The sequence below is a fragment of the Megalobrama amblycephala genome, linkage group LG24 (genome assembly GCF_018812025.1).
Source record: "Megalobrama amblycephala isolate DHTTF-2021 linkage group LG24, ASM1881202v1, whole genome shotgun sequence".
Lineage (NCBI taxonomy): Eukaryota > Metazoa > Chordata > Actinopteri > Cypriniformes > Xenocyprididae > Megalobrama > Megalobrama amblycephala.
Window position 1 is genome coordinate 23012455 of NC_063067.1, and position 24771 is coordinate 23037225.

At 36.8% G+C, this 24771-nt stretch overlaps 1 protein-coding gene across 1 annotated transcript; it reads right to left on the reverse strand.

The window, feature by feature from the left end:
• Window positions 1–4595: 4595 nt before the first annotated feature.
• On the reverse strand, window positions 4596–24680 carry rabggta (Rab geranylgeranyltransferase subunit alpha). Its single transcript, XM_048177700.1, is given in 17 exon segments — window positions 4596–5402; window positions 6193–6280; window positions 7177–7290; window positions 9623–9739; window positions 10018–10106; window positions 10201–10289; window positions 13688–13739; window positions 13876–13981; window positions 14259–14354; window positions 14430–14512; window positions 14649–14732; window positions 16182–16430; window positions 16518–16705; window positions 19256–19380; window positions 19463–19549; window positions 19551–19574; window positions 24627–24680. Coding segments are annotated over 17 exon segments (1794 nt in total). The 3' UTR covers window positions 4596–5253.
• Between the last annotated feature and the right edge of the window lie 91 nt (window positions 24681–24771).

Here is a 24771-nt window from a genome sequence, read left to right on the forward strand (position 1 = left end):
GACACAAAGCAGAGACGGATCCTGACCAAGTACAGGCTCAGTGAGCACAGTCTAGCCATCGAGACCGGCAGACACAGAAAGAGCTGGTTACCCAGAGAGCATAGGGTGTGTGTTCACTGCAGGACAGGAGAGATCGAGACAGAGATGCACTTCCTCCTTCACTGCCACAAATACATATCAATTAGAGATCTCTACTTCACCAAATTCAGTAACATAATAAAGAACTTTACAGCCATGACTGAAGTAGAACAAATAAAAATAATATTAGGAGAGGGACCGACAGCAGCACTGGCTGCGAGATACGTGTGGACGTGCCACAGCCTGAGAGACAGCAGGTGAATGTGTGTAATGTGTGTGTCTGACCTCAGTGTGTTTCCCTACCGTCCACCACAGTGATCCTCAGTACGTGTGTGTATATATATATATTTGTTTAACTACTGTGGTACCAAATGTTCAGACATGTTCTAATTTGTTACAATGTTAATTTAAGTTTAAGTTATGTTATAATATTTGATAGTGTTATAATATTTGATATTATTTTCTTCTTTATACAGATGTTTTTATTTGTATTTTATGTACAGATTTACAAAGAGCAATTTTGAATTGAATTGAATTGAATTGATATATAGATAGACAGACAGACAGACAGACAGACAGACAGACAGACAGATAGATAGATAGATAGATAGATAGATAGATAGATAGATAGATAGATAGATAGATAGATAGATAGATAGATAGATAGATAGAATTCAAATTCAAATTCAAATTCAAAATTGCTTTATTGGCATGACTGTAAATAATACAACATTGCCAAAGCATACATAAAACAATAATAAAAACATCTGTATAATAGAAGAAAATAATATCAAATATTATAATGCTATCAAATATTACAACATAACTTAAACTTAAATTAACAGTGTAACACAATAGAACATGTCTGAAGATTTGTTACCACAGTGATTAAACATATATATACACACACACACACGTACTGAGGGTCAATGTGGTGGACGGTAGGGAAACACACTGAGGTCAGACACACACATTACACACATTCACCTGCTGTCTCTCAGGCTGTGGCACATCCACACGTATCTCGCAGCCAGTGCTGCTGTTGGTCCCTCTCCTAATATTAACTTTATTTGTTCACTTATCTATTAGAGAGTTCTTTATTACGTTACAAAATTTTGTGAGGTAGAGATCTCTAATTGATATGTATTTGTGGCAGTGAAGGAGGAAGTGCATCTCTGTCTCGATCTCTCCTGTCCTGCAGTGAACACACACCCTTTGCTCTCTGGGTAACCAGCTCTTTCTGTGTGTGCCGGTCTCGATGGCTAGACTGTGCTCACTGAGCCTGTACTTGGTCAGGATCCGTCTCTGCTTTGTGTCTTTGACACTTTGGAGATATTCTTCTAATTCATAATTTGATTTCAGAGTTCGATAGAATTGTAATTTACTTTGTGTTTTAGTTTCCTCATCCCAATGTTCCAGATATGTATTTTTAGATTGTTTGATAATTTGGTTTATTTTGATGTTTGGAGAAGCAGTGCTGGTCTGAGACTGGTTAGTGTTAGTAGAGTTAGTCAGGTTAGTAAGTCTCAGCACCAGCTGACTGAGGGGACTCTTTTCGGGGTTCCGTTCTTGGGTTTGTAATGCTTTAAAATGTAGCGATTCTGTGGGACTTGATTTTAGATGCATCCAGAATTTGAGGGATCTTTTTTGCATATTAATAATCAATGGGAATCGGCCTAATTCTGCCCTACATGCATTGTTGGGTGTTCTTCTTTGTAATTTTAGGATCATTTTGCAGAATTCTGTGTGTAGGGCTTCTGTTGGATGTCTGTCCCATCTAGTGTAGCTCTGATCACTGAGTGGACCCCAAACCTCACTTCCATACAGCGCAATGGGCTGAATCACACTATCATAGATTTTACACCAGATTGGAATTGGTAAATCAATGTTTTGGAATTTTTTCTTGATGGCGTATAGAGCTCTTCGAGCTTTATCTTTGAGAGCATTCACTGCCATACTGAAACTCCCCGATGCAGTGGGTGACAGCAGCACCAGATCATCTGCATACAGCAAGAGCTTGATATTCTTGTCTTGTAGAGTGAGTCTGGGAGCTGTAGACCGTTCCAGCTGCACCGCTAGTTCATTAATGTAAATGTTGAACAGCGTTGGACTCAGGCTACAGCCCTGCCGCAGTCCTGTCTTCTGGGTGAAGAATTCTGTATGTTTGTTGCCAATTCGTATTGCACATTTGTTGTTCGAATACATTGATTTAATAATGTCATAAGCTTTACCCCCTACACCGCTTTGTAAAAGTTTGTAATATAATCCGTCGTGCCAAATAGAATCAAATGCTTTTTTGAAATCGACAAAGCATACAAATATTTTTCCATTTTTGGTCTGTTTTACGTGTTTATTGATTAGGGTGTATAGGGTGTAAATGTGGTCGGTTGTTCTGTGATTTGGAAGGAAGCCAATCTGACCCGGACTCAGGACATTGTGTTCGGTAAGGAAGTTTACAATTCTATTGTTTAAAATACTGCTAAATAACTTCCCCAGATTACTGCTCACACAAATGCCTCTGAAATTATTAGGGTCCAATTTATTCCCACTCTTATGAATTGGGGTAATAAGTCCTTGGCTCCAGATGTCAGGAAAACAGCCTGAACTAAGTACAATGTTGAATAATTTGAGCACAGCCGTCTGCAGCTCAGGTGTGCTGTGTTTCAGCATTTCACCCAGAATGCTGTCAGCACCACAAGATTTCTTACATTTTTGGCTTTTGAGTTTATTTGTTAATTCTTCATGTGTAATTGGGAAGTCGAGTGGATCTTCATAAATTTGTAGATTTTGGTTGATCAGATTATAATTGCCATTGAGTTGTTTTGGTGGGATTTCTTTATATAAATTTTCAAAATGTTTTGTCCAGATTTCTCCATCATGTATTGGTAGGTCTTGTGGTTTCGTTGTGCTCAGATTATTCCACATATAAACTGATTCAATCTCCTGTACATTTGAATTTGAATTTAGATAGATAGACACACACACACACACACACAGATAGATATATAGACAGACAGACAGACAGACAGACAGACAGACAGACAGACAGACAGACAGACAGACAGACAGACAGACAGACAGACAGACAGACAGACAGACAGACAGACAGACAGACAGACAGACAGACAGACAGACAGACAGACAGACAGACAGACAGACAGACAGACAGACAGACAGACAGACAGACAGACAGACAGACAGACAGACAGACAGACAGACAGACAGACAGACAGACAGACAGACAGACAGACAGACAGACAGACAGACAGACAGACAGATAGATAGATAGATAGATAGATAGATAGATAGATAGATAGATAGATAGATAGATAGATAGATAGATAGATAGATAGATAGATAGATAGATAGATAGATAGTTAGTTAGTTAGTTAGTTAGTTAGTTAGTTAGTTAGTCCTGGAGGGCCACTGTCCTGCAGAGTTTAGCTCCAACCCTAATCAAACACACCTGAACAAGCTAATCAACATTCTTAGGATTACTAGAAAGCTACAGGCAGGTGAGTTTCATCATGGTTGGAGCTAAAACCTGCAGGACAGTGGCCCTTCAGGACCGAAGTTGCCCATCCCTGATGTAACTGAAATGCATGATTCACCTTCAATCAGTCTTTTGAATTTTCATAGTCCTTTAGTAATTATAAAAATGCAATGTCACATTTCATAAAAACCAGTTCTTAACACATGCAGAAACGTGCTCTGTTATGAATGTATTATGAATCAACAGAGACAGCAATATTACTGTAAGTACTGCTCAAGAAACATACAGTGCATCCATAAAGTATTCACAGTGCTTCACTTTTTCCACATTTTATGTTACAGCCTTATACCAAAAGGGATTAAATTCATTACTTCCTCCTCGAAATTCTACAAACATGGCCAGGTGATGAGCAGTGACTGGTTTCCTCCAGACATGCCGCTTGCTATTCAGGCCAAAGAGTTCAATCTTTGTTTCATCAGACCAAAGAATTTTGTTTCTCATGGTCTGAGAGTCCTCCAGGCAGACTGTCATGTGCCTTTTACTGAGGAGTGGCTTCCGTCTGGCCACTCTACCATACAGGCCTGATTGGTGGAGTGCTGCAGAAATGGTTGTTCTTCTGGAAGGTTCTCCTCTCTCCACAGAGAAACACTGGAGCTCTGTCAGAGTGACCATCGGGTTCTTGGTCACCTCCCTGACTCAAGGCCCTTCTCCCACGATCGCTCAGTTTGGCCAGGGGGCAAACTCTAGGAAGAGTCCTGGTGGTTAAAATTTTCTTTTTTAATTTATAAGTTATAAATATGTCTACCCACTGCTTTTGAACATACTAAAGATGATATCTGTATCTACGTTGACTGAACAAATAATCTCATTGATATAAAGCACATTCCATTGGGTGCTTGCAGTCATATTTGCACAAACACAGCATAACACTCATCTTCCATCTGAACAATACTCTTTTATAAGAGCCCACAGACTAATATTTAGTGTGACGCCCTCAAAGCACTAGACCAAATAGACACAGATATGGGGAAGAGACATGTTTCTTTATTGGCATTTTTACCTGCAGCTTACACATACCACAGATGGATGACTTTTGCAGAGCTAAAATGGTGTATAATTCATACAGTACAAGAAGCTAACTGTATCTTCACAGATACATTCGCAAGAACAATATCTCTGCCCAAAACATGACCTGACCTTCAGAACTTCAAGCGCTAAAAGTAACAAGCAGAATGTTGCAAAACATTTTCTCCATCAGCATGCAGTGTGGGGTTTATAGAGGTCAAATGTGATTGTGAACCGTCATTTATCACACACAAACACACAGACAGGATGCAGACTGTTTTTAAAGGCACAGTTCACCAAAAAATGAAAGTTTTTTTCTCAGGTTCTGTGAAATGCGTCTGAAGTTAAATGCTCATTTATTTTAATTAAATTAGGACTGTCACTGTATGGAAAAGCATGAACATTCATCAAAATATCATATGGCCTAACAAAATACAGTTAAATAACTGACTTTTCATTTGTGGGTGAACTATCGCTTTAAGTCTGTTTAGGTTCAGCACATGAGGTACAGGTTTAGAAATGGTTAGTGAGCTCTAATTAGTCTCTAAGGCAGTACATGTAGTAAGTCACATAGACACACACAGACACACACACACAAACACACACAGACACACACATCAAAGGGACAGGGCAGTAACCAATGGCAACAGCTGGCTCAGCTCAGACTCTATGTTGGCAGTTTTGTGGACAGGGTTTCCACGCAGATCCAGTCTGGTCAGTTTCATGCAGGACGCCAATGATTCAAGAACAGACAGTTTACAGATTTCTGAGAAATGCATTAAGAAAACTCTTTTAACAGTTACAAAAATTACATTACACACAAAAATGTAAATTACACACTAACAATCTCAGATAAGAAGGTCTGAGATAGATTCGAAGTTGCACACTTACAGTCAGCAGAATGTCTAAAGTGGACCATTCAAATAAAGTGTAACCAATACAGTACATTACAACATTCTTAACTAGTAAAAGAAACAATGTAACTATAGTCCTGTAGTATTATGTTTAATTTATATGTTTTAATATTGTTTAATATTTAATATATGTATGTTTAATATTTATTTATACTAGCATTCAAAAGTTTATGGTCAGTAAGATACTTTCATGTTTTTGAAAAAAAGTCTCTTCTGCTCACCAAGACTGCATTTAATTTGATCAAAATACAGTAAAAGTAGTTATAATATGACATATTATTAAAAATATGCTGATTTGGTTGTGCTGCTATATATTTTTATGGGTTTTTTTCAGGATTCTATGATGAACAGAAGGTTCAAAAGAACAAAATTTATTCTGAATTATTTTTTTTTGTATTATTATACATTTCTTGACATATATTCATACATATATTCAACATACATATATACTTATACATATATTCAATATAATATAGCCTTGCTGAAAAAAAGTATTAATTTCTTTAAATATATATATATGTGTGTATTTTTCCTTTTATGGTAGTAAATGGGGGTAGTAAATATATATATATATATATATATATATATATATATATATATATATATATATATATATATATATATATTTGGAGAAAAGGATACGATTGTTCTTCAGAGAAACCTCCTCTAGTTTAGGCAGATGATATAGTCCCTCCAGACTTTCAATGGCATTATCATCGGCCTCCAGCACCTGAAGAATTAAACCACTCCATATGAAGCACAATTCACCTTACTAATGCAATCATTTCAAAGAAACACTGAGTTAGGGAATTGTTCAATTGTCTGTGCAAAAACACACTAGACCAGGGATGGGCAACTTCAGTCCTGAAGGGCCACTGCCCAGCAGAGTTTAGCTCCAACCCTAATCAAACACACCTGAACCAGCTAATCAAGGTCTTTAGGATTAGTAGAAAGTTATAGGCAAGTGAGTTTTTATCAGGGATGGAGATAAACTCTGCAGGACACTGGCCCTCCAGGACCGGAGTTGCCCATTCCTGCACTAGACGGACATCTTTAACTGTTGCACTTGTGGCTCGCATCTTTTGCAGCAACTCACGCATGGCACGGTGGTCTAAAAATGCAGCTCTAAAGTTAAAAGAACTTCAATCATGACAAGTCTCAGAATAGTTTTACCATGTTATTGAATATGGTAATGTTATTTGGCCTTGGTAGGCTAAGTCTGCTACTGCTGCTGATTATTGCTGCTGCAGAGCAAATATGGACTCTGCTGCTGCTGCATAAACAGGCATACGGATCTAGGCAGGTGGAGCTGGGGAGGTGGAGGGGTTCAGAGGAACTCTAATAGCGCTGCAGGACTACATTGCAGCAAACACTGAACCAGACTATTTAATGTCGAGCAAGCAATCTCATTGGCTGCAGTATCAGCAGAGGCCAATCAGATTGTGCCATACGGTAATGATGTGATCGCTTGCAGATAGCATGTAAAGGACAGATCTCAAGAGCCTGCATTTTTTTTTCGTTCCAATAACCTGCTTCTCACATTTTTAACAGCAAAAACGCATTCTGTGTGAATGGTGCCTAACAGTTATTTGTGGGAAATGATGAAGAAAAGAAGCATGGGTTCACCTCTAGGCACTGCAACATGGCAAACTGAGGTGGCAGCCGCACAAGTTGATTGGAGGAGAGGTTGATATGGGTCACCAAGAGAAGCTGATCGAGGTGACACAAGGTCGTCAGGTTCTGAAGTAGGAGAGAGAGAGAGACAAAAAAGATGTCTAACTGCAAGATATTCCAAGGTAAAATTTGGTTTCAAGCATTGCAACATTGACTGAAACAGATGGAACTTGTTCTGCAGAAGGATGGGGTCAACGCCAGAGAAACTCAGAGAGCTACTGTTTGAAAGTAAGGGCCTGTTTCCACCTGGTATTAAGAAGTGTGTTGGTTGATCAGATCACAAGTGGACGACACTAAATGCAGGTGTAAACGGGATCTAAAACATTTTGAGCTTGTCCACTTTTGACCTCTTCCAGAGGTAGTTGAAAACACATTTGCTTTCGTAGTGTAAATGCTCATGTGGTCGAATGTGTTCAAACAGACACTAAAGACCTTCTACTCTCTGTCTACTGTCCTAATGTGTAAACATTATAGGAAACATGCTAGTCAGATGGGGTTTAAACTTTGTCGGCTGAAGACTCAAGTTTGGTTTGAAGATGAAAAATGTACCAAGCACAATGTTCTCTCTTCATTCCTGATTTCTAACACACACTCACAGCGTTCAGCTGGTCTTGTGGCTGTCAGAGCAGAAATGAAAGCTGATGTTCTCCATATGTTTTCCGTCATCTCTGGTAGGTTCTTATGTAAATTGCGTGAGCTTATTTCATCCATTAGATCGAAAGATCTGAAAAAAAAAAAAAACCCATACATTTACCCACCAATAGACCCTCCCCTCAAAGAAATCAGGACAGAAGTGGTTAAAAGTGGACAAAAGAGACAGATTAAAACACCAAGTTTAAACGGGAATGTGTCTCCTTCCCCGCTTGTGATCCGATCGACCAAAACGCATCTAAATACCAGGTGGAAACAGGGCCTGAAATAAGTAAAGCATGGGTTGGTGTAATACTGGTAATATAGATTGTGAGGTGGATTATTGTGATACGTGTGGTCTGATAATCAGGGTGTAACTGCTGTTGTCACTATGCTGACAGAAACAAGAAAGAGCTGTGTGTTTTTACTGTGATTCAGAACACCCACATGGGAGTATCTATGTAACTGCACAGTGAATCTGACAATACATCTATTTCTTAAACTTTAACAGGCACACCCCAAAAAAAATTTATTTGTAGTTTGTCATTCCTTGTATAGAAGAGAATTTATGCCACAGTGAAATGAAATCATGAATAGCAACAACATTAAATAAAATACACCCACAACAAAGCTTTTCATTACATTCACTGGAAATTGAGAAAGAGACATATTTATTTGTACATTTTGTTTTATTTACACCAGAATGAATAAAGATTTGTTAAATAAAATGTTGAATTCACACCTCCAGTCTACTGTATTTCATTCCAATGTTATTCTTAATTGGAGTAAACGTTTTAAAACTAAATTGCTGATTTTTAACAGGATATCGTATTCAAAACGTGCTCTATTAAATGGCTGAAAGGCCTGTAAAAGATTTAAGTCAAACGACAATTATATCTCACGTGCAAATGGTTGAGTAAGACGAATACACTGTACATTACTCATGACATTTCTTTCCTGACGTTCATGTGCAACATCAATTTCACACGGGTGAAGATATTTAAACAATTTAGTCAGGCTCATTACACAAGCACACAATGACATGCTCTTTATAAATCATCCTGATGATGTCTGGGAATACTTTTTACAATACACATTTTACTTTAATAACTCCAACCTCACATATTTTAATGTTTAGTTTAGTTTAATTTAGTTAAATGAACAGATATAAACCAATCGTAAATACAAATTTTAACTATTAAAAAAAAACTTTAAGAAACTGAAATAAAGATTTTTTTTTTTAAAAAAAGAGAAACTAAAATATTCATCCCTATGAAACTATATAAAATAAAATTATAAAAAATAATAGTGTTGTATTAATGAAGGCAGATCTGAAAGCAACTGGTTTGCAATTGACAGTCTTGCATTAAATAAATTTGATTAAAGATTATAAAGCCATTTTATTAAAAATAAAAAAATAAAAAATAAATAAATTGTTCACAATAAGACCAGTAATCTGCATTAAGAAAATAAATAAATACAAAATTCATACTGACTTTAAAATTACCCCCAAATAACAGAAAAGGGTAGTTAAATTTTAAAAGTCCTGCCTGAACTTGATTTATGAATGTTTATTTGTTATATGAAATATGCATTAAGAAGATGTCTCCATCATATATTGATAAATGAGAACATAAATGAAGAAAATAAGAAAACAAAAATTAAGAACAAGAAACCTTCATTGGAAAGTATAATTGAAAATAAATCTATATCATTTAAAAAATAAAAACTATAATAATGTTTTTGGAGCAGGGTTGGCCACTCTTACCTTATTGGAAAGGCTAAACACTCGCACCTCTGCATACTCCATTTTCAGAATGGTGTTTTCAATCAGAAACTTGCTGCACAGGTCACTGTAGTAGGAAGAGCGCATGGGGTCCACTTCCTGTGACACCGAGAGCGAGAAAAACACCAATTATATGGCTTACAAAGGCAAACATCACTATTACTATTGACCATAGTGAGGGGTTAGTGATCTGAACAAACACCTAAACCAGTGTTCAACTCCGCACATAATTTGTGCCACACATTATTGGAGTATAAACCAAGACCTGAAAGCCAAGGCTTGTTTCCTGATAACAAATATGATGTATTGTTTGTGCCTCATTATTTCCAGTTGGCAGAGCACATCTCATTATTGAGGTTGCAGTAGTATGTTCTCACTTTAAGGGTTTGAAAATGTGCCAGAGTCTCTTTCTCGTGGCCTAGAGGATCCAGAGCTCTCATGAGGAGTATGACTGTCAGCAGACACCCTGAAACACAGTTTCTTTTGTCAAAGAGACAGCAGGAAATAGAAATACTATGTGAAATATGTATGCACACCCATATGAAAACACACACACTTACATTTGTTCTGAGGTTCGAGCTCCAGCAGCTGATTGCAGGACTGAAGCTCAGCCTGTAGCACTGAACCTTTCTCAACCGACAGCTCACTCCTGCAACACACAAACCAAAGACTTCTGTTATTTATATGAAGGTAAATATAGTGAGACTTTTTGGGGGATTTTTAGAATGACAAAAAAAAAAAAATGTTTTTTTTAATTTGATATTCCAATTGAGGATGTCACCAAAAGGAGGTTTAAAATGTATCTGAATTCTGATGATTCATTTGTCCCGACACAACCAAACGTTAGTAGGCCATTATACTTCTCACCATGACACCGGTTACAAACATGAAAATTTGAAGTAATAATTGGGTAACACTTTAGAATAACTCACGCTATGAAGCATTAGTTAAGCATTAGTAAATAGTTAATTCATCATTTATAAAACATTAATAGACATTAGTAAGCATTTATAAATACAGCTATAAATGCTTTGTTCTTGATTTATAAGCATATCTATAATGAGTTTAATAATTGTATTTTCATACTTTATTAATGATCAATTTATCATTTCTAAATTATGTATTCATTATTCACAAACCAGTAATTTAGGAGTTGTCAGTGGTTCATAAGATCATTTAGGAAGTGTAAGTAAATGATTAATAAAATTTTAAATGTACATTTATGCATCTTATTATTTAGACATATAGTATTAGTTACTCAGTGTGTTAATAAATGCTTTATTAACATATTCCTAGGTCAAAACTACCTCGGTACTAACTTTAAAACATTAGAGAACAGCAGTGCAGAAGATCACTGAACCTTTAAATCTCATTTAGCTTTACAAAGCATAAATGTCCTCACTTTAATGAGCTCACAAAATGTTAATGATACTAAATGTTTTATAACTACCTGAATTAATCATGAATTGCAGTAGGAATATGTGTTAATAAAACATTTACTAACACACAATCAAATGTGTCTAAATAATAAGATGTAAATAGTTTAAATAGTTTATTAATCATTTACTTACACTTACTAAATGAACTACTGACATTATACTGGTTTGTAAATAATGTTCTCAATTATAAACACATGACACCGGTTACAAACATGAAAATTTTAAGTAATAATTGTCATACAAATAATACAAATAATTGAATTATGTGTTAAAATAAATTGTAATTACATTATCTTTTCAGATAGTTTAATTACATTAATATACAAGCACTTTAAAAATGCAATTATTCACATTGAACTAGGATACTGTATAAAATGTATGGCGGATAAGTCTGTCAAAATTAATGTGTTATATTTAATGTATTATTTTTAACACTGCAGACATTATAACAGTTTCATTCTAACTGAAACCAAGCCCCACCCTCTAAAGACATGTCAGCAAACCCGAATCTGTAAGATGATTGACAGGCGGAGGGCGGGTCACAAACCTGCTGACAGAGCACTGGGCTGATTTCTCTGTGATTCCTGTCAGTTAGTTGTTACATTATGCGTTGTATTTGAAAAAAAGAATCACTTGTAGAAACTTTAATTATCAAAGCTTGACAAAAATTTTACCATGGCCAAAACAGGAATAAGAAGGACACTGTACATCACAGGGATGGGCAACTTCAGTCCTGGAGGGCCACTGCCCAGCAGAGTTTAGCTCCAACCCTAATCAAACACACCTGAACCAGCTAATCAAGGTCTTTAGGATTAGTAGAAAGTTATAGGCAAGTGAGTTTTTATCAGGGATGGAGATACTGCAGGACACTGGCCCTCCAGGACTGGAGTTGCCCATCCCTGCTGTACATGTTAGTTACACATGAAAGAAAAATTGTTATAATATTCAATTATTGCAGATTTGCAGTTCAGTGTTTGGTTTTCCTGTGTTTTGAGAAATACAGAATGTTTAATTAAGACTTTTATATTTTCAACTTAGTGTTTTAATATACACACTATTGTTCAAAAGTTTGAGGTCAGGAAAAATGCTCTTATGCTCACCAAGGCTGCATTTATTTGATCAAAAATACAGTAAAAACAGTGAAATATTATTACAATGTAAAATAGCTGTTTTCTATGAGAATATACACTGCACAGTGTATAAAAAGTCGCTGTTTGGATTTTAAAAGGCAAATACTTAAGAATCTATGAATGGATCATTATTACAGTGATTATTGTGTTTCTATCATGTTATATGTTTGCCAATGGTTCTTTTAACCCTTAAAGATGGAGTGTGTAGCTTTTCATTTCTTAAACAACAATGTATTAAGATGTATCATGACCATATTCCAGTATAACAATGTCAAGATTCATCAGGCTCAAATTTTGAAAGAATTGTTGGGAGGGAGCATGAAGAATAATTTACACATATGAATTGGCACTGACCTTAACCTCAGTGTAAGTTTTTGGGATGTGCTCACCTTTTGCATTGTCAATACAGGATCTTGACGAAAAAACGATGCACCTCTTGATGGAAATAAATGTTGTGATGTTATTTCAATGCAAGAGGTGCATACATTTTTGGTCAAGATCTTGTATTGACAATGCAAGAGGTGAGCACTCTGTAAAGTCTCCTCCAGCACATCCCAAAGACTTTCAATGAAATTAAGGTCAGTGTCAATTCATGTGTGAAAATGATTCTCCATGCTCTCTGAACCATTCTTTCACAGTTTTAACCCTGGTGAATATTGACATTGTCCTGGAATATGGTCATGATGTGTCTTCCTACATGGTTGTTTAAGAAATTAAAAGCTAAACTCTCCATCTTTAAGGGTTAAAAGAACTGTTAACAAACATATAACATGATAGAAACATAATAATCACTGTAATAATGATCCATTCATAGATTCTTAAGTATTTGCCTATTAAAATCCAAACAGCAACTTTTTTTTTTTTTTTTTTTGGCCGGGCAGTGTATGTTTAACTGTAATTTATTCCTGTGATCAAAGCTGAATTTTTAGCATCATTACTTCTATCTTCAGTGTCACATGATCCTTCAGAAATCATTATAATATGCTGATCATCAAATGATGATCAAAAAACATTTATGATTTTATCAATGTTGAAAGCAGTTTTTGCTGCTTCATATTTTTGTGGAAACTGTGATACAGTTTTTTCAAGATTCTTTGATGAATAGAAAGTTCAGAAGAACAGCATTCATTTGAAATAGAAATGTACTGTAGCATTATAAATGTCTTTACTGTCAATTTTGATCAATTTAATGCATCTTTGCTGAATAAAAGTATTAATTTCCTTAAAAAAAAATAAATAAAAAAAATCATACTGACCCTAAACTTTTAAACAGTAGTGCATTAATTAGGCTAAGAATCATGAACAGGTGCATGTTGCCAATAAAATGGCTTCTTTTATTGTTTGTTGCATATGCACAGTATTAATCTTACGAAGCCATCTCTTCACCTGCATATCTGAAAGATGAAGGGTTAAGTTGTCGAAAGAAAAAGAAAAATCAAACAATTAAAAGCACACAAAAAAAACACACACAGCAGTACCTGAAGAGTTCCTGATCAGTGGCAGAGTCTCTGCACCAGCTTTCAGCACAGCCTAAAACACACAAAGACGTTTACACACGCTCGCTCTCCCTGTCTTCATTTCTCTTCACTTAACACAAAACCATGCTTTCCCCCACAATGACCCCGGCAAACCATCCATCACACACACGTTTCAGTGTGACACTCACCGGTGTAGAGAGCACAGTCTCTGTGTGTGTGTTTTTCTGTCCAGTGGACGGTCAGGTTGTGTTCATTACTCATGTCAGCGATGGATCCGGGAGGAAGATCACACAGCTGACACAAACGGTTAAAGATCTGTGTGTGTGTGTGTGTGTGTGTGTATGAATAAATAAAGCTACAGCTTTACAAACAAAGGATGTGTGACATGTTCATTCCCAGAAGAAAACTGGAGGTGTTTAAGGGAGTTCAGAAACAGTGACACTGATCTAGAGAATAACTCCTGCTGGAGGGACTTTGCAGAGCTTTTTCATGCTCAAACATGGAAACAAGCATAACAGGTGCTCTTTAAAACAGGAATGGCACTGCTTGTTGACGGCAAAGTGAAGGATACCCAGACAGGACTGTGACGGAAACGCGGATGGGCGCTTCTCCACTCCACCTGCTGAGGCTGCCCGTCCAACACCAGCATCAGACCCACCGACAGCGCCTGAGAGAGAGAAACTCGTTCACTCATGCTCTGGGGAAACAATGCTGTTGATTTGAGGAGTCAGGAGTCACTTACCTGAACAGGTTTGGAGAAGGCGACAGACACCCTCTCACCCTCCCGGCTGACATAAACACAACTGATCATCTCCTCTCGCTCCGCTGCACACACACACACACACACACACACAGCAGGGGTGAGCAGACTTGTCAAGTCAAATGTGGAGTAAACACACACACACACACACACACACACACACACACACACACACACACACACACACACTCACTCACTCACCTCGGCCCAACAGCCAGCGGTAGTAGAACCAGGCGCTCTGATCGTTGGGGTCAGTGAAGAAGGCATTATGTGCCAGCTCATATTCTAGAGAAAAAAAAGATTATCACTTCAAAATCTTGTTTTGTGGCTCACTGAAATATATCTGACTGGTCAACAGAGGTCAAATATTTCTGTAAATACCACAGATGCTTGATTCTTACTGGCTGACAGATATTCTGAAGTGTTGATTATTTTTGCACAGATATGAAGTAGTTCCAAGTCTTTACCATATTATCATGTTATTACTAAGAGACTAAGGGCCCAATTTTAACGATCTAAGCCAGTGGTCTCAAACTCAATCCCTGGAGGGCCACAGCTCTGCACAGTTTAGCTCCAACCCTAATCAAACACACCTGATCCAGGTCTTCAGGATTACTAGAAACTTTCAAACAGGTGTGAGTTGGAGCTGGTTGGAGCTAAGGCCCTCCAGGAATTGAGTTTGAGACCACTGATCGAAACGCATGGCGCAGGTGCCCTCAGGGCTTGTCTGAATCCACTTTTGCTAGTATAATAATGGAAAAAATGGTCGGCGCACCAGGTGCATGGTCCTAAAAGGGTTGTACCTAGTCTCTTAATAAGTCATGGGTGTGTTTTGGGCATAACATCCAATTAACCAATCAGAGTCTCATCTCCCATTCCCCTTAAAAGACAGTTGCGCTTGCACCATGGCAGAATTTGCAAGCGGAAAGACTGAATGCTTCTCCAGAGAGGAATCCTTTTATTTTTAATATTTGTCATGTTTGTGTGCAAATATATAAATAATATATATATTTGTTTTGATTTTTAATGAACAGAACCTTACAGCTAACTATAAGTAAGAATGGGATCAGAAAATGATGCAGGCCAGATCTGAACTACCGTTCAAAAGTTTGGGATCAACATGATTAAAAAAATAATAATAAAAAATAATAAAAAGAAATGAATACTTTTATACAGCAATGCATTGCATTGATTAATTGACAAAAGATTTGTTTTTCAAATAAATGCTGTTCCTTTGTAAATTCCATCAAATAATCTTGAAAAAAGTATCATGGTTACAACTAAAATATTAAACAGCAAAAACATTGATAATAATCAGAAATCTTTCTTGAGCATCAAATCAGCATATTAGAATGATTTCTGAAGGATCATGTGACACTGAAGACTGGAGTAATGATGCTAAAAACAGGAATAAATTACACTTTAATATATTTTCACATAGAAAACAGCTATTTAATAACATTTCACAATGTTACTGTTTTTACTGTATGTTTGATCAAATAAATGCAGCCTTGGTGACTTCTTTCTACATTAAAAACATTAAAATAACTTATCAACCCCAAATCTTTTAATGGTAGTGAACATCATGAGCTCATACACTATTTGACTGATACTGGTCTATACAGTGTTCTGGAAGTGCTTTAAGCAGTACAGTTTATAAGCTAAAGACATACAGACAGTCTTGAGTGCCTTAATACTCACATACTGTATGCTGCTCAAACTGAGTTCATGTACCTTTCAGAAGCTGCTCCTCACAGACTCTGTGTGAGTGAATCTGAGGTGAGGCAGTAGGGGAGGGGCTTGTGTTGGGGGCAGAGTCAGGGGCCGGCTGTGGGTGGAGCTGAGGTAACAGCGTGCTTCGGTAATGCCAGCTGGAGTAGTTGGAGAAATTGGAGCCGATCAGCCGATCTGTAAACTGCAGCTCCTGCTCCACAGAAACACCAGACTCTTTCACCACTGTGCGGCGGTAATCCCAGCAGTGGACTGAGAAAAGAGACGGAACAAATACACGTTAGGGAAAGAGAAAAATATACAGTGCATTCTTAGGATGGGTCCTGCTCGTTCCATTACAGTTGCGTTCGTCCAGGCCGAGGCAGCGGTCGCAGAGACCGAGCTCCCGTGTCCAGTCAGGCTGGGGCAGGCGTGTGTTCACCCAGGTGCGGTGGTGCCAGCAGCCGTAAGACTTGGGGTTCACTTTCAGACAGGCCTCAATGAAGTGCAGCTCAGACTCGTACAGCTTCTGTACCTCATCTTTCTCTCTAGACACACAGACAAACAGATCACTGTCTTCAAAACACTCTCTTGTAATTAATGGTTTTGGTAAGTTTTATAGCTTCTTAATTAATTGTGCTTTTATTTTGTTTCAGAATCATGTTGATACAAAATAATAATAATAATGATAACGATTTGTTAGGAATTTTTATATAAATTTCCTTTATTTAAATAGAAATACTAAATGGCTTTACCAATGCAAATACGGTTGTGTGAATAATATACATAAAAATATACATTTATACACTAATTATATTACATTAAGGCAGCTACAACTGAGAAAGAAAACAAAATTGCTCCATTGTACAACAAGTGGTTAAGGTGGAAAAATATTCAGGTTTTATGTCTGATGGTTAACGGGGATCTCAAAAAGTCTATATATTGTGATTTAATATGTTTTCTGCATATGGGGAATTGTTTTAATGTTGTTTCATGATTCTATTTACATATACTGTTTTTGTCAACTCCATCAGTTTTTGTCAATGTCGTCAGTATGTGTCAACACCATCAGTATGTGTCAACACGACAGTATGTGTCAACACGACAGTATGTGTCAACACGACAGTATGTGTCAACACGACAGTATGTGTCAACACCGTCAGTTTTGGTCAACTCCGTCAGTATTTGTCAACATGTCAGTATGTCAACACGTCAGTGTTTGTCAACACGTCAGTGTTTGTCAACACGTCAGTGTTTATCAACACCCCCAGTTTTTGTCAACTCCTTCAGTATTTGTCAACTCCATCAGTATTTGTCAACTCCATCAGTATTTGTCAACTCCATCAGTATTTGTCAACTCCATCAGTATTTGTCAACTCCGTCAGTATTTGTCAACACCATCAGTATGTGTCAACACGACAGTATGTGTCAACACGACAGTATGTGTCAACACGACAGTATGTGTCAACACCGTCAGTTTTGGTCAACTCCGTCAGTATTTGTCAACATGTCAGTATGTCAACACGTCAGTGTTTATCAACACGTCAGTGTTTATCAACACCCCCAGTTTTTGTCAACTCCGTCAGTATTTGTCAACTCCGTCAGTATTTGTCAACTCCGTCAGTATTTGTTAACAGCATTTTGTCAACGGCGGCGTCAGTTTTTGTCAACGACGGCGTCAGTTTTTGTCAACGGCATCAGTATTTGTCAACGGCGTCAGTTTTTGTCAACATGTCAGTATTTGTCAACACCGTCAGTTTTGGTCAATACGTCACTATTTGTCAACACCGTCAGTTTTTGTCAACGCCGTCAGTATTTAGCACCGTCAGGTGAAGGTTTTTGTTCATTTTGAAATAAATGTCTTATTCTTTTTTTTTCAATTTATTGTGTTAAAATATTAAAACATCAACTGAACTACACGATAGCATATCATGTCTGATTTACCTAAGAACATTGGTTATATATGTTTAATATTAAAAAGCAGAGAGGAGATTTAAGGAATTTAAGAACTGGATTGTTCATAATAACACTAACCCAAGAAAGAAAATTAGAGATTTTTTTTTTTTTTTCCCACTTAGCTCCTTTACTAAACACCATTATTACATAACTGAAGATTTTACACTGTTGTTGGATGGATCAAATTAAAATGTCATGCTTTTTAATGCGTCTGACAGAGTTGACACACATTAAGTTCTAAAGTGAAAAAAAAAAAAAAACATTTTCAGAAAAACCTGTTCCCTCACATGATTAGCTGAGACCTTTGCCTACAAATATATCAGTTTAAAAATAATGTATTAATAAATAATAAAAACTAACTTCTAAAACATGTTTTGTCCCTTATCTCAAGAATCAGTGCATTAATGGTAAATTACACTGGAAAAATATTATAATAATTATAAGTGTATTTAACTAATTTTCAGAAGCCCTGGGCAGAAAGAAAAAGTATTGATTTCAAATCAAATTAAGAAACAATGCTTAATTTCTTATAATACATTTTAAGTCAATTTAATTTCAACAAATACACAAAATGGATTTTGCATTTAATACATGTGTGATTTGCATAATATACATAAATCATGCCATAAATCTAGATACTAAATCAATATTGGCAAAATATTTTAACATTTAGAAGTAAATATTAATAAATAAAAGCCCTGGAATGAAAATAAGCTGTTTTGATCAAATACAATTTTTAGATATTTTTATAGTAAGTATTTAAAATATTAAAAGAAAGTTTAGTTCACTTGGATTTAACATTTAATACATGCATGACATGCAAATATGGTTATTTTTGCACACCATCAGCCGTAAACACTAAGATTTTCTGGACTGTGATGAAAGTGAACGATAGACTAAACACACGTCAGAAATATGTGCTGTGACAGAACTGATATGTTGTATCTGATGGTGTTGACAAGTATTGAGTGACAAAGCACAGGTGAAGATACAAGGAAAAGCACAGGTGAGAGAATGAAAACAATGCATGTAAATATACCTCAACAGGATTAAAATTGATTCCTTAGTCAACCTAACACTTGTTTCTTGAATAAAGCATGCGTGTGTTATGGGTTGACATGATGGCTGGATCTGTCTCTCACCGTAACGACTCCAGCTGCAGCAGCACTTCTCTCCTGTAGTTCCACAGTGTGGCGATGTCCGGGTTTGAGGACAGGAGCTGCTGAGTCAACTGCAAAGCCTCCTCGTCATGTTCTCCAGCGCTCCTCTGACACACACACACAGAAAGAGAAACTTTAACACACTTTGACTCGAGCGGGACTTCATTCCTCATACGCTGCAGAACAAACCTTATTCAGGACAGCGTCGCGAGCCGACACAAACGCCTTCAGCTTCTGCTCTCTCTCCTTCCTCTTCTCCTCCTCCTGCTGCGCGCTTCGACTTTAACTTCACACGGCCGTGCTGATGATCACACACAAACACACAGATGTGTTCAAACTTAGCTCTGGGGCCCTGAAAGGGAGTGCTGAGGGGCCCATGGAAATGTTTATAGAATTTTTTTTTAAATTATAATAATAAAATAATAAGAAATAAGAACTTTAATTAAATAAATTTTTAATAATTTATTTAATTAATCTAACAGCATAGGTTTATTTAGTACCGTACCACAGTGAGTAGAACAAAAAGGAAAATAATGTAACAATAGAAACAAAATATTTTATGCGTATTTCATACTATTCATTTTTACACAGTATAAACTGACTATTTTCACCTGAGAGAATTGGAGCCAAATTACAGGGGTGTAAAAATGACTTTAGAAAGATGGCAGCATCATTATTTTAGTTTTACACAGAGATTGGTAGGTCGATTAGTAAAATCTGTTGACTTTAGCAATCTTTGTTTCATTATATATGCCAACATTGACAGTTCGAAAATTGCAAAAAGCACTTCTTGTGTTTTTTGCCTCAGGTTTGCATGCCTGTAACTCAAGAAGTATTAGAGATATCTTAATATCCTTTTAGATTCTGGTTCTTAACAAACTTTCCTTTTGGTATCTTCATCTTAAAGGCCCTCGATGGTTCAGTCCAGATATATGGAGATCTTAATGTGGCTCCATGAGTAAAATGGTAAATTGTGCACATTTTCTGGGGTCAAAAACTTACAGCTGATACTTTTCTTCTTTTAAAGAGGAATATCTAAAGAAGAAATAATGTTGAAACTAGAAATGTATCTTGTTTTTTGGAACAATTGAGTTCCAAAAATGTTTTTCCCCTCGGAAGTCTGCATTGCTGTCTCTCATTAAATATATCTTAATATCCTTTTAGATTGTGGTTCTTAAAGGGTTAAGTTCACCCAAAAATGAAAATAATGTCATTTATTACTCACCCTCATGCCATGGCACACCTGTAAGACCTTCGTTAATCTTCGGAACACAAATTAAGATATTTTAGTTGAAATCCGATGGCTCAGTGAGGCCTTCATAGGGAGCAATGAACACTTCCTCTCTCAAGATCCATTAATGTACTAAAAACATGTTTAAAGTCAGTTACATGTGAGTACAGTGGTTCAATATTAATATTATAAAACGACAAGAATATTTTTGGTGTGCCAAAAAAACAAAATAACGACTTATTTAGTGATGGCCGATTTCAAAACACTGCTTCAGGAAGCTTCAGAGCATTATGAATCTTTTGCGTCGAATCATGATTCGGATCGCGTGTCAAACCGGCAAACTTCTGAAATCATGTGACTTTAGCGGTGATTCGACACAAAAGATTCATAACGCAACGAAAGCTTCCTGAAGCAGTGTTTTGAAATCGGCCATCACTATACAAGTAGTTATTTTGTTTTTTTGATGCACAAAAAATATTTGCGTCACTTTATAATATTAATATTGAACCACTGTACTCACATGAACTGATTTAAATATGTTTTTAGTACATTAATGGATCTTGAGAGAGGAAATGTACCATTGCTGGCTATGGAGGCCTCACTGAGCTATCAGATTTCAACAAAAATATCTTAATTTGTGTTCCTGAAGATTGAACGAAGGTCTTACGGGTGTGGAACGGCATGAGGGTAATTAATAAATTACATTACTTTCATTTTTGGGTGAACTAACCCTTTAAACATTTTTTTTTTTTTTTTGGTAAGTTCATTTTTAAGGTTCAATCCCAGTGATATGAGGATCCCAATGCAGCTCCATGTCCAATTTGTTGAATATTGCCCATTTTCAATGGTCAAAAACAAAATGTGGGTCACTTTGCATACAGCTGATCCTTATTGTATTTTAAGAAGAATCTCTGAAGAACAAATAATATTTAAATTAGAAATATCTAATTTCTCTCTATCAAAACAACTGCACAGAACATTCCTGTTGGGGTCTGTCACGTCTAAAGGATCTGCTATACATTACTGAAGACAACACTAGAATTCCATGATTGACTTCTTTATCAGTAAATAGGAATTTGATTAACATAAAAACAACTAAAATAAACTGATATAAATAAATACTACATCTAACAGTACAGTACTGAATGTTAGGATGGGATTGATCACATTTGGGGGTCTGTAGCATCTGAAAGCATGAAACCCCTGCTATAGAACAACTAGATGGAAATGAAATAACACTGAAAGAAAGAACAACTCACCATAATTCACCACTTGATTAAGATCTATAAATAGGAAAACACAGTAAGGTTGACATTATCTTTAATGATTTTTCTTAATGCATATGTGCAAAAGCATGTTTAAGACAGATGATACATCTTGAATATGAATATGACCCATCCAACACACACTCAATGAACACCTCCATTTCATGTGACATGTAAAATATCGCATCAGCACACACTTCCTTCTCCTTAAAGCACGATAAGCACATGAGAGTAGAGCTTCTAAAGTCATCACAGGTCTAAACAGATCTGCAATGATTGATCTGTCATACTGATGCACAATCATTCAAGCTTCACAGCACGCGGTAAACATCGCTTTAACCCGAGGCTGGAGTTTCGGGATAAACATTATATCCACTAAACAGCTTTATATGATAAAGAGCGTGTTTTGTTTTACCTGTGTGTTTGACTTCAGGGTGTGATGGATGTGTAATAAATGCGATGTGTACTACAAACAACTCTTCCGTCGCTTCAAAAATACGTCATTGTGAAGTCCACTAGCGCCCTCTAGACAAAAGCTGCGCGAGAGTTTGTTTACACACACAGGAGCTTCCACAGCACAGACAGAATGACTGCGACAAGACAGATAATAAAAAAATAAAATAAAACAGAATAAGTGAATGAAAAATAAAAAAAATATATAAAAAATAGACTATACAAAATAGACAATATATGAACAGCTATGTTCCCGTGTAACGCAAGGGAATGTAAATAAGGCATGGTGTATTAAATAAATAAAGAATAAATAGTGTTGTTTATTGCATTATATATATATATATATATATATATATAAAACCACATTACTTTATATTAAATTTGTATTATATTATACATTATATTGTATATTACATTATAATAGTAGGCCTACATATTTGTAATTGTATGTCATATTATAGTTCAGTCTGTTTTACATTTCTAATGAAAGACTAAATTAAAAATATGAATTATGATATTTTCTCTTCTGAAAAATATTATTTTTCCAATGTACGAATAGGCCTATTATTAACCAGATTGATAAAAGATCATATAGGCTATTATACAATATCTCAAAGAAGTGAGTACACCCCTCACATTCTTGTAAATATTTTATTATATTTTCATGTGACAACACAGAAGAAATTACACTTTGCTACAATGTAAATTAGTGAGTGTACAGCTTGTATAACAGTGTAAATGTGCTATCCTCTCAAAATAACAAAAGTGAGTACACCCCTAAGTGAAACATGTCCAAATTCGGACCCCAAAGTGTCATCACGGAGCTGGTGGATGTTAGAGACCTTGCGCTCCTCCACCTTCCGTTTGAGGATGCCCCACAGATGCTCAATAGGGTTTAGGTCTGGAGACATGCTTGGCCAGTCCATCACCTTTACCCTCAGCTTCTTTATCCAAGCAGTGGTCGTCTTGGAGGTGTGTTTGGGGTCGTTATCATGTTGGAATACTGCCCTGCGGCCCAGTGTCCTGAAGGTGAGGGGATCATGCTCTGCTCATTCATGGTTCCCTCAATGAACTGTAGCTCCCCAGTGCCGGCAGCACTCATGCAGCCCCAGACCATGACACTCCCACCACCATGCTTGACTGTAGGTAAGACACACTTGTCTTTGTACTCCTCACCTGGTTGCCACCACACACGCTTGACACCATCTGAACCAAATAAGTTTATCTCGGTCTTATCAGACCACAGGACATGGTTTCAGTAATCCATGTCCTTAGTCTGCTTGTCTTCAGCAAACTGTTTGTGGGCTTTCTTGTGCATCATCTTTAGAAGAGGCTTCCTTCTTGACCAATTGTAGACCAATTTGATACAGTGTGCGGCGTATGGTCTGTGCACTGACAGGCTGACCCCCCCCCCACCTCTTCAACCTCTGCAGCAATACTGGCAGCACTCATACGTCTATTTCCCAAACACAACCTCTGGATATGACGCTGAGCACGTGCACTCAACTTCTTTGGTCGACCATGGCGAGGCCTGTTCTGAGTGGAACCTGACCTGTTAAACCGCTGTATGGTTTTGCAGCTCAGTTTCAGGGTCTTGGCAATCTTCTTATAGCCTACGCCATCTTTATGTAGAGCAACAATTCTTTTTTTCCAGATCCTCAGAGAGTTCTTTGCCATGAGGTGCCATGTTGAACTTCCAGTGACCAGTATGAGAGAGTGAGAGCGATAACACCAAATTTAACACACCTGCTCGCCATTCACACCTGAGACCTTGTAACACTAACGAGTCACATGACACCAGGGCAAGAAAATGGCTAATTGGGCCCAATGTGGACATTTTCACTTAGGGGTGTACTCACATTTGTGGTCAGCGGTTTAGACATTAATGACTGTGTGTTGAGTTATTTTGAGGGGACAGCAAATTTACACTGTTATACAAGCTGTACACTCACTACTTTACATTGTAGCAAAGTGTCATTTCTTCAGTGTTGCCACATGAAAAGATATAATAAATTTAAAAAATGAGGGGTGTACTCACTTCTGTGCGATACTGTATATATACTCTCTCTCTCTCTCTATATATATATATACATTTGTCAAAACATTAAATGAAATTTAATAAGTAGCAACAAAATAAAAAAAGTCATACTCTAGGTGGCAGAAATGTTTTCTTCATTTTCTAGAGTAATCTTTTTGTTCCCACAAATATAGGTCGTATCAACTTTCTGTCAGAGAAGCGGTGTAAATGTATACAGGCTTTCGTACAGTATGCATTCAGATGCTCAACACGCACATCCATGTTTTCACGCATTACATTATAGTTTAAGTCCCAAAATAGGACAGATTTGATAAGATTGGTTTACTCAGCATTATCAAGTCCTCTGAGAGAATCAAGCCATTGTACCGAGACCACAAACCCGCAGTAATCAGAGACAACAGCATCCGCTCTGTCTCTCATGAGGGAGATGTTTCTGGAACAGCATGCACTGCAGAAATAAAGAAGACTATCTTGTTACCTTTGTGTCTTTGACTGTTTTATGATTTTTATA